Source organism: Ovis canadensis, chromosome 3 (assembly GCF_042477335.2).
Source record: "Ovis canadensis isolate MfBH-ARS-UI-01 breed Bighorn chromosome 3, ARS-UI_OviCan_v2, whole genome shotgun sequence".
Lineage (NCBI taxonomy): Eukaryota > Metazoa > Chordata > Mammalia > Artiodactyla > Bovidae > Ovis > Ovis canadensis.
Genome location: NC_091247.1, coordinates 13,258,444 through 13,267,700, shown reverse-complemented (window position 1 = coordinate 13,267,700; position 9,257 = coordinate 13,258,444). Strand labels below are relative to the sequence as shown.

Below are 9,257 nucleotides of genomic sequence, written 5' to 3'. Positions count from 1 at the left end.
GAATTCCATGGACAGAGAAGCCTGGCGGGCTACAGTTCATGGGGTTGCAGAGTTGGACATGACTGAGCTACTAAACAATAACAAAAACCACTCTGGAGTCAGACAGCCAAGATTCAATCCTTCTTTTCACTAATTGTGATCCTAAAGTGTTCTCCACCTCTTTGAGCTTGAGTTTCTCAACATATCTCTGAGGGTTGTTGTCAGGATTAAAGTAGAAGATTTTATCACATAGTAAATTTTTTTTTTACTTTACAATATTGTATTGGTTTTGCCATACATTAACATGAATCCGCCACAGGTGTACACATGTTCCCCATCCTGAACCCCCCTCCCACCTCCCTCCCTGTACCATCCCTCTGGGTCATCCCGGTGCACCAGCCCTGAGCATCCTGTATATGTATTGAACCTGGACTGGCGATTTGTTTCACATATGATATTATACATGTTTCAATGCCATTCTCCCAAATCATCCCACCCTTTCCCTCTCCCACAGAGTCCAAAAGACTGTTCTGTACATCTGTGTCTGCTGTCTTGCATACAGGGTTATCATTACCATCTTTCTAAATTCTATATATATGCTTTAGTATACTGTACATACTGTACATAGTAAACTCTTTGACTGGCACCTGAAACAATAGAGGTGACATTTATTTTGTTATTCATTATCTGCAAGGGTCTTGGGAGAAAGTAAGTCTGGGTTATATTCCTGAAGGACAAGAGAAGTACATTTATTATGTGGGAAGAGAAAAATTGAATATGTTCTGGGGAACTTCCCTGGTGGTTCCACTGAGGGGGATGTGGGTTCGATCTCTGGTTGGGAAACTTAAAAGATCCCGCATGCCTTGCAGTGTGGCCAATAAAATAAAATAAAATAAAATAAAATAAAATAATTTTTCTTTCCCTGAACGATCTAACAGGACTCAGGGTCTCTGGATGCCTAGGTGTCTGGGTGCAGGAGGAACCATATTCTCACCAAAATGGAAATTTTTTTAGATACAGGGATGTGAACATTCAAGCACATTTTATAAAACTTTAAAACCTGGGGAAGGGCCAGCCCTGACAGCTTCCATTTAATGGCACTAGCCAAAGTGACATAGCATCTTCAAAGTATTTTCCAATCCCCATTATCCAAGAAAAGAACAAATTAAGTTCTATAAATCATATCCCACCTTATTATTCCCCCAACAAGTGTAAGAATACTGTCAATAAAGATTTCTGAGTGACAGCTAAGAAAGGGAGACAAGGGAACCATATTTTCAATAATTTGTATTTACCTGTAATTGAGGAAATAGAATCACAGGGACCGTTTTTAAAGGAAAGGTAAATATCAGTTGGAAGAATATGTTCTCTTGCTCAAGAGTTTTCTCAAGGCCCCTTTCATGTCTTTATTTCTCAGGCTATAAATAAAGGGGTTCAACATGGGAGTGACCACAGTGTACATCACTGAAGCAATTATGTTACTGTCATTGGTGCCGTTGGATGATGGAAGAAAATATACACCAATAATTGCCCCGTAGTAGAGAGTCACTACTGAGAGATGAGAGCCACATGTGGACAAGGCTTTGCAGATGCCCTTGGCGGAGGGTACCCGGAGGATAGTGGCCCCAATATGGCCATAAGAAACCAGGATGCATACAAATGGAAGCATAATGGCTGTTAACCCTGCAGTGAAGATTACCAACTGGTTGAGGGAAGTGTCTGAGCAGGACAATTTGAGCAGGGCAGCAAGATCACAGAAGAAGTAGGGGATAGTGTTGTCAGCACAGAACGACAGCCGGGCTAGGAGAAGGGTGTGCAAAAGAGCACAAGCACAAGCAATGACCCAGGATCCAAGCACCAGTTTGACACAGACACTCTGGCTCATGATGGTGGTATAATGCAGAGGGTGGCAGATGGCCACATACCTGTCATAGGCCATCGAAGTGATCAGGAAGCTGTCCAGATCAGCAAGGAGTATGAAAAAATATGTCTGTGAAAGGCACCCTGCATAGGGGATGGATTTGCGCTTACTCTGCATGATCATAAGCATCTTAGGGACGGTGACAGATGAGAAAGTAATATCAGTGAGGGCCAAGTGGCTGAGGAAGAAGTACATGGGGGTGTGGAGGCGAGAGTCTAGCCTGATGAGCAGAATGATGAGCAGGTTGCCCAGCACCGTGGTCAGGTACATGCCCAGGAACAAGGCGAAAAACACACCCTGCTGCTCTGGCCGGATGGGGAGCCCCAGGAGGAGGAACTCGGACACACTGCTCTGGTTCTCCACAGTCATCAGCTGGAGGGGATTAATAGGGAAAGTTGAAGGGAAAAGGTGAATGTCTTGGGATAATAAGGTGATCATCATGGCAGAGAATGATAAAGATGTTCTTTTGATTTAGGGAAGATCTTCATCGATATTATCTTACATTTGTACCATATTTTGCTGTATAAATGTAGCAAAAGTGTAGGTTTCTTTCTCAGTCTGGTGCCAGACTCTGCAAATGACAATATTAACAGTTAATTTTTGTTAAATACTATCCTTATTCACTGTTCTTATAGCTTCTGTGTAGTAACTGATGTAATATTCTTCAGAATGGGAGCTAGGTAGGCACTATTAATATTATTATTTCCACTTTCCAGATGGGGTACCTGAGGCAGACAGTCTCCAGACCCTGAAGTAAGAAGGGAAGCTGGGATTTGGACCCAAGCACGTTGACTCCAGAATTTGTTCTCTGGAAGCAAAACAAATTATTTGACATCAGAAATCTCTTTGCCCTTCACAATTTTGTGTGTAATAACGTTTAATTCTGCATCCTCTTCTTCTGTATACCCTCCATGATTATTTCTAATTTGTTCATTGGTTGTAGACCCAGAATCTATCAAAGACAGTTAATGCATACACATTGTAAGTTTGTTGATCAAATACAAGATGTCACATCCAATTAAAATCGTTATGGTGGCCTCTTTAAGAAACTTACATCAAGGATCATTGAAGTGCATGTGTCTTTTTGAATTATGGTTTTCTCAGGGTATATGCCAGTAGTGGGATTGCTGAGTTACATGGTAGTTCTATTACTAGTTTCTTAAGGAATCTCCATACTGTCTTCCATAGTGGTTGGATCAATTCATTTTCCCACCAACAGTGCAGGAGTGTTCCCTTTTCCCCCACATCCTCTCCAGCACTTACTGTTTGTAGATTTTTTGATGATGGCCATTCTGACCAATGTGAGATGCAGATATAGAGAACCGACTTAAACACAGCAGAAGGAGAGAGTGGGATGAAACTGAGAGAGTAGAACTGACATATATACATTAGCATGTGCAAAATAGATAGCTAGTGGGAAGCTGCTATACGGCACAGGGAGCTCAGCTTGGTACTCCATGATAGAGAGGTGGAATGGGGTGTGGGAGGAGGCTCAGGAAGGACGGGGTATATGTACACTTACAGGTGATTCATGTTGTTGTAGAGCAGAAACTAACACAACATTTTAAAGCAGTTATCCTTCAATTAAAAAATAATAAATACATTTTAAAATGCTAGTATGAAGGAAGAAATGGATCAGCAATAGGGCTGCCACTGTTGGGGAATTGGGTGAGGAGTGTGCTGTGATGGGGGAAGAATAAACAGTGGTTTGGGAACAACAAGCAGGCTATTAAAAGGTTAGACAAGAAAAAAAACCAGAAACTTACATCAGGTCTTGTCCAAGACCCGGGCTAAATCCTAATCATCCAGGGGCCCCATGTTATTTATTTGCTATACAGTATGACAATCAAATGAGAACAATCTAAAAGCCAAATGGATGAATGGATGGATGGATAAAAAATTTGTGGTATATATACACAATGGAATATTACTCAGCCGTAAGAAGGAACACATTTGAGTCAGTTCTGATGAGGTAGATGAACCTAGAACCTATTATACAGAGTGAAGTGAGTCAGAAAGAGAAAGATAAATATTGTATTCTAATGCATATATACAGAATCTAGAAAAATGGTACTGAAGAATTTATTTACAGGGCAACAATGGATAAACAGACATAGAGAATAGTCTTATGGACATGGGGAGAGGGGAGGAAAGGGTGAGATGAATGGAAAAAGTAACATGGAAACTTACATTACCATATGTAAAATAGATAGCCAACCGGAATTTGCTGTATGGCTCAGGAAATTCAAACATGTGCTCTGTATCAATCTAGAGGTGTGGAATGGGGCAGGAGATGGGAGGGAGGTTCAAAAGCGAGAGGATATATGTATACCTATGTCTGATTTATGTTGAGGTTTGACAGAAAACAACAAAATTCTGTAAAGCAATCATCCTTCAATTTAAAAAAAATTTTAAAAGCCAAATGTAATTTTTAAAAGGAATTCTAATCTTTTTCAGTGTCTCTAAAATAGCCTATGAGATATTTATCTCCTTACCCAAATCAGTATTTATCCAAATTTCTATAAATATTTTAAAAAGAGGCGGTAAGAAATCACTAGAACCTATCAAACTTTATTATAAAGCGATACCAGTTACAACAAATGATATAATTTCAGAAGCACAGACCAATAAGGCAGTGGAGAGGAACAGAGAGTCTAGAAACAAAGACACATTTATAATGAGGACTTGGCCTCACCATCACTCTGTCAACTGGATTCCAGAGGACACCATGTACCGTCATGAAGTAAGAGACCCTGAAGTATACTAATGTATATATATGGAATTTAGAAAGATGGTAATGATAACCCTGTATGAGAGACAGCAAAAGAGACACAGATGTATAGAACAGTCTTTTGGACTCTGTGGGAGAGGGAGAGGGTGGGATGATTTGGGAGAATGGCATTGAAATATGTATAATATCATATATGAAATGAATCGCCAGTCCAGGTTCAATGAATGATACTGGATGCTTGGGGCTGGTGCACTGGGACGACCCAGAGGGATGGTACAGGGAGGGAGGAGGGAGGGGGGTTCAGGATGGGGAACACGTGTATACCTGTGGCAGATTCATGTTAATGTATGGCAAAACAAATACAATATTGTAAAGTAATTAACCTCCAATTAAAATAAATAAGTTTATATAAAAAATGTGGGAATCAGATATCAGATTAGCATATCTATGAATTCGTTACCTTTAAGTCTCTCGAGAAACCTATATGCAGGTCAGGAAGCAACAGTTAGAACTGGACATGGAAAAACAGACTGGTTCCAAATAGAAAAAGGAGTACATCAGGACTGTATATTATCACCCTGTTTATTTAACTTATATGCAGAGTACATCATGAGAAATGCGAGGCTGGAAGAAGCACAAGCTGGAATCAATATTGCCAGGAGAAATATTAAAAACCTCAGATATGCAGATGACACCACCCTTATGGCAGAAAATGAAGAGGAACTAAAAAGCCTCTTGATGAAAGTGAAAGAAGAGAGTGAAAAAGTTGGCTTAAAGCTCAATATTCAGAAAACTAAGATCATGGCATCTGGTCCCATCACTTCGTGGGAAATAGATGGGGAAACAGTGGAAACAGTGTCACACTTTATTTCTGGGGACTCCAAAATCATTGCAGATGGTGACTGCAGCCATGAAATTAAAAGATGCTTACTCCTTGGAAGGAAAGTTATGACCAACCTAGATAGCATATTCAAAAGCAGAAATATTACCTTGCCAACAAAGGTCTGTCTTGTCAAGGCTATGGTTTTTCCAGTGGTCATGTATGGATGTGAGAGTTGGACTGTGAAGAAAGCTGAGTGCCAAAGAATTGATGCTTTAGAACTGTGGTGTTGGAGAAGACTCTTGAGAGTCCCTTGGACTGCAAGGAGATCCAACCAGTCCATTCTAAAGGAGATCAGTCCTGGGTGTTCATTGGAAGGACTGATGCTGAACCTGAAACTCCAATACTCTGGCCACCTCATGTGAAGAGTTGACTCATTGGAAAAGACTCTGATGCTGGGAGGGATTGGGGGCAGGAGGAGAAGGGGACAACAGAGGATGATGGCATCACCGACTCGATGCACATGAGTTTGAGTGAACTCCAGGAGTTGGTGAAGGACAGGGAGGCCTGGCATGCTGTGATTCATGGGATTGCAAAGAGTCGGACACGACCGAGCGACTGAACTGAACTGAACTGAAGTCTCCCAGAAACAGATGAAAGATAGTTTGCTACTTAGTCCTAGAGGCAGAAGCTTTTCTGCCAGATTTCTAGCACCTCAGACCCAACCCCTAACCCCAACCCTTCATGGAGTGTGGGAAATGAGCAATGCAATACTCTCTTCTAATTTTCCCAAGATTCAGATATTGGGGGACAGCTTTTCTTGGGGCAACATGCAGAGTTATGCCTGTGCAGTGTGATTTGCAGATCCGCATTGAACCTCCTGTATCTCTACCCAGAATTCCACTCTCCACAGGCTGCTGGTACCTAACATTCTTTCAGTTAGATAAAAACTTAAAGGTTCCAATTATAGATTAGGTTTAGAAATAAGTAATACTGGGAGAGAGAGCCATAGGGATTCACTGAGGCAGAATGACTGGGAACTGTTCATATTTGGGGACCAGATTTGAGTGGCTGAAAAAGGGCACTGACCTCTTCAGACAAAGCGAGGAGGGACAAAGTGGGAAGTGTAGGAAGAATAAGAGTGGAGGCTGTGGATGCTGAGGGTCAGTTTACTCTCTTTCCAGTTTGGCTGAATGACTACGATAGGGCTAGAAATAGACACGTTGTTAACAAAATCTTATTCGGCACTTGATCTGCACCAGGTAATTTTCAAATACTCTTTACTTCTTCCCTAAACTTTTCAAAATAGGTATTCAGATCCTCATTAGGGAGGTGAGCATTGAGACTCAGTGACAAAACTTGCCCAATCTTAGAGTACTAGTATATGGTGACCCTGGGATTTGATCCCACGTCTACCTGGCTTCAAAGATCATATTCTTCCCACTGTATTACATGCCCTCATTAACTATATCCTCAGATAAGACAGTACTTGCTGCCTCAGTTCAGTTCAGTTGCTCAGTCGTGTCCGACTCTGTGCGACTGCATGAATTGCAGCACGCCAGGCCTCCCTGTCCATCACCAACTCCTGGAGTTCACTCAAACTCAAGTCCATCAAGTCGGTGATGCCATCCAGCCATCTCATCTTCGGTCATCCTCTTCTCCTCCTGCCCCCAATCCCTCCCAGCATCAGAGTCTTTTCCAATGAGTCAACTCTTCACATGAGGTGGCCAGAGTATTGGAGTTTCAGCTTTAGCATCATTCCTACCAAAGAACACCCAGGACTGATCTCCTTTAGGATGGACTGGTTGGATCTCCTTGCAGTCCAAGGGACTCTCAAGAGTCTTCTCCAACACCACAGTTCTAAAGCATCAATTCTTTGGCACTCAGCTTTCTTCACAGTCCAACTCTCACATCCATACATGACTACTGGAAAAACCATAGACAGAACTAGACAGAACTTTGTTGGCAAAGTAATGTCTCTGCTTTTGAATATGCTATCTAGGTTGGTCATAACTTTCCTTCCAAGGAGTAAGCGTCTTTTAATTTCATGGCTGCAGTCACCATCTGCAATGATTTTGGAGCCTAAGAACATTCAGAAATACAGGGAAGGAAATCAGGAAGTTTGAGGATGAGTGGAAGATTTGTGGCTTCAAGATAAGTGCCTAGATGATCATGTCAACGATACTGATAATAAAATTATAATAACAATCATCTTTTAGCCACATATCTATTGTTTGAATAACATGGGTCAGCTGCTGCGATGTACTTTATATCATATTATATCTAAAAGGACCACAAAAATGCATCATTCTCACTTAAACAGTTGGAAAGTTGGACTTACAAGTGTAAATAATTTGCCCTAAATCATTCAGCAAGAAAATGATGGACAGACCATTCGATTCCATATTTATCTTATTTCAAGCACATGTTCCCAGTCACCATGCTACACTAACTCCAGAAAAGTCAACTGACAGAAAGGAAACATCTGGTTACATATTCCTCAGTAAAGAGAAAAATGTGATATCTGTTATTTCCCCCAAAGCTTTTGGGTGGATGTACTGAATCAGTCCTTAAATAAATAATAAGAAGTCAATAGAGAGACTAGGAGACCAGCTACTGAATTTATAAAGACAACTGCTTACAAAATGAATTTCTCAGAGCCCCAGTACAAAAGGAGATCAAACTCTGATCAGTATTTTTCATAGACTACCTAATTTCTATCAATAAGTGAAAGGTTAAGACAATTATGGTACACATCTATTGGAAGTAACATCATGTAGCTGATAAAATGAATTCATTAAGCTTATAATATGATTTTTGAAGGAACATAATAGAAAGCTTCCCAGGTGGTACAGTGGTAAAGAATTGATCTGCCAGTGCAAGAGACACAGGACAGTTGGGTTCGATTCCTGGGTTGGAAGATCCCTTGGAGTAGGAAATGATAACCCACTCTACTATTCTTACCTGGAAAATTCCATGGACAGAGGAGTCTGGCAAGGTATAGCCATGGGGTCACAAAGAGTCAGACATGAATGAGTAACTGAGCACACACATATGTTTACTACTATTTGCAAAAAAAATAAAATACAGATTATATTATTATTATTAAACCTGGAAGGTTTTGCTCTCAGCTTGCATGCATGCCAGATACCCATTGTGAAAAAGAGAACAATTTATTAAAAGGGAAGGTATAAATGCCAGGGAATTATGGTTATTACGTCTAACTAAGTTATTGAGATGACACAACAAAATTATAAAAGTGCTAAGCACAGTATAATCATCTTCCAGATTTTGTACCAGACCATTCATACACACACACACACACACACACACACACACACACACACACACACACACACACTACTGAGTGAAATCTATAAATACCACCCTTACCTAACTCAGGAGTGATGAATTCAGATACTCTGAGCTCAAAGTTATGACATGACTGAAGCGACCTAGCATGCAGCATGCAGGGGTATGAATATGAACTAATTTTTCATTTTCTGTCCAAAATACTTTGATCTGGAAAAAGAAAAAAGTCACGCACTCAGTCTTGAAGTGGGAGGAGGTACACTCTTCTTTTCACCAGATCCAAGGCAATGACAAAGGTATCCATTTTTAGCAGCTAGGTTGGGACCCAGGAGACCAAGGGTACCAATTTCTGGCAAGGAACAACTTGGGAGTGATAAATGCACTTCCCTTAACCATTCCCAGTAGATGTATCTTCTCCAGATACTACAGATAGTCGATTCCTTTGGGAATACAAATGAGGACTCATTATTTCACAGTCATTTAAATAATGTTTG

The 9,257-nt window shown here is 40.7% G+C and overlaps 1 protein-coding gene across 1 annotated transcript; it reads right to left on the bottom strand.

The window, feature by feature from the left end:
• Positions 1-1,327: 1,327 nt before the first annotated feature.
• LOC138438046 (olfactory receptor 1J1-like) lies at positions 1,328-2,269 on the bottom strand. Its single transcript, XM_069586290.1, has one exon. It carries the CDS (start codon positions 2,267-2,269, stop codon positions 1,328-1,330), a length of 942 nt encoding a protein of 313 aa, XP_069442391.1.
• Positions 2,270-9,257: the final 6,988 nt, after the last annotated feature.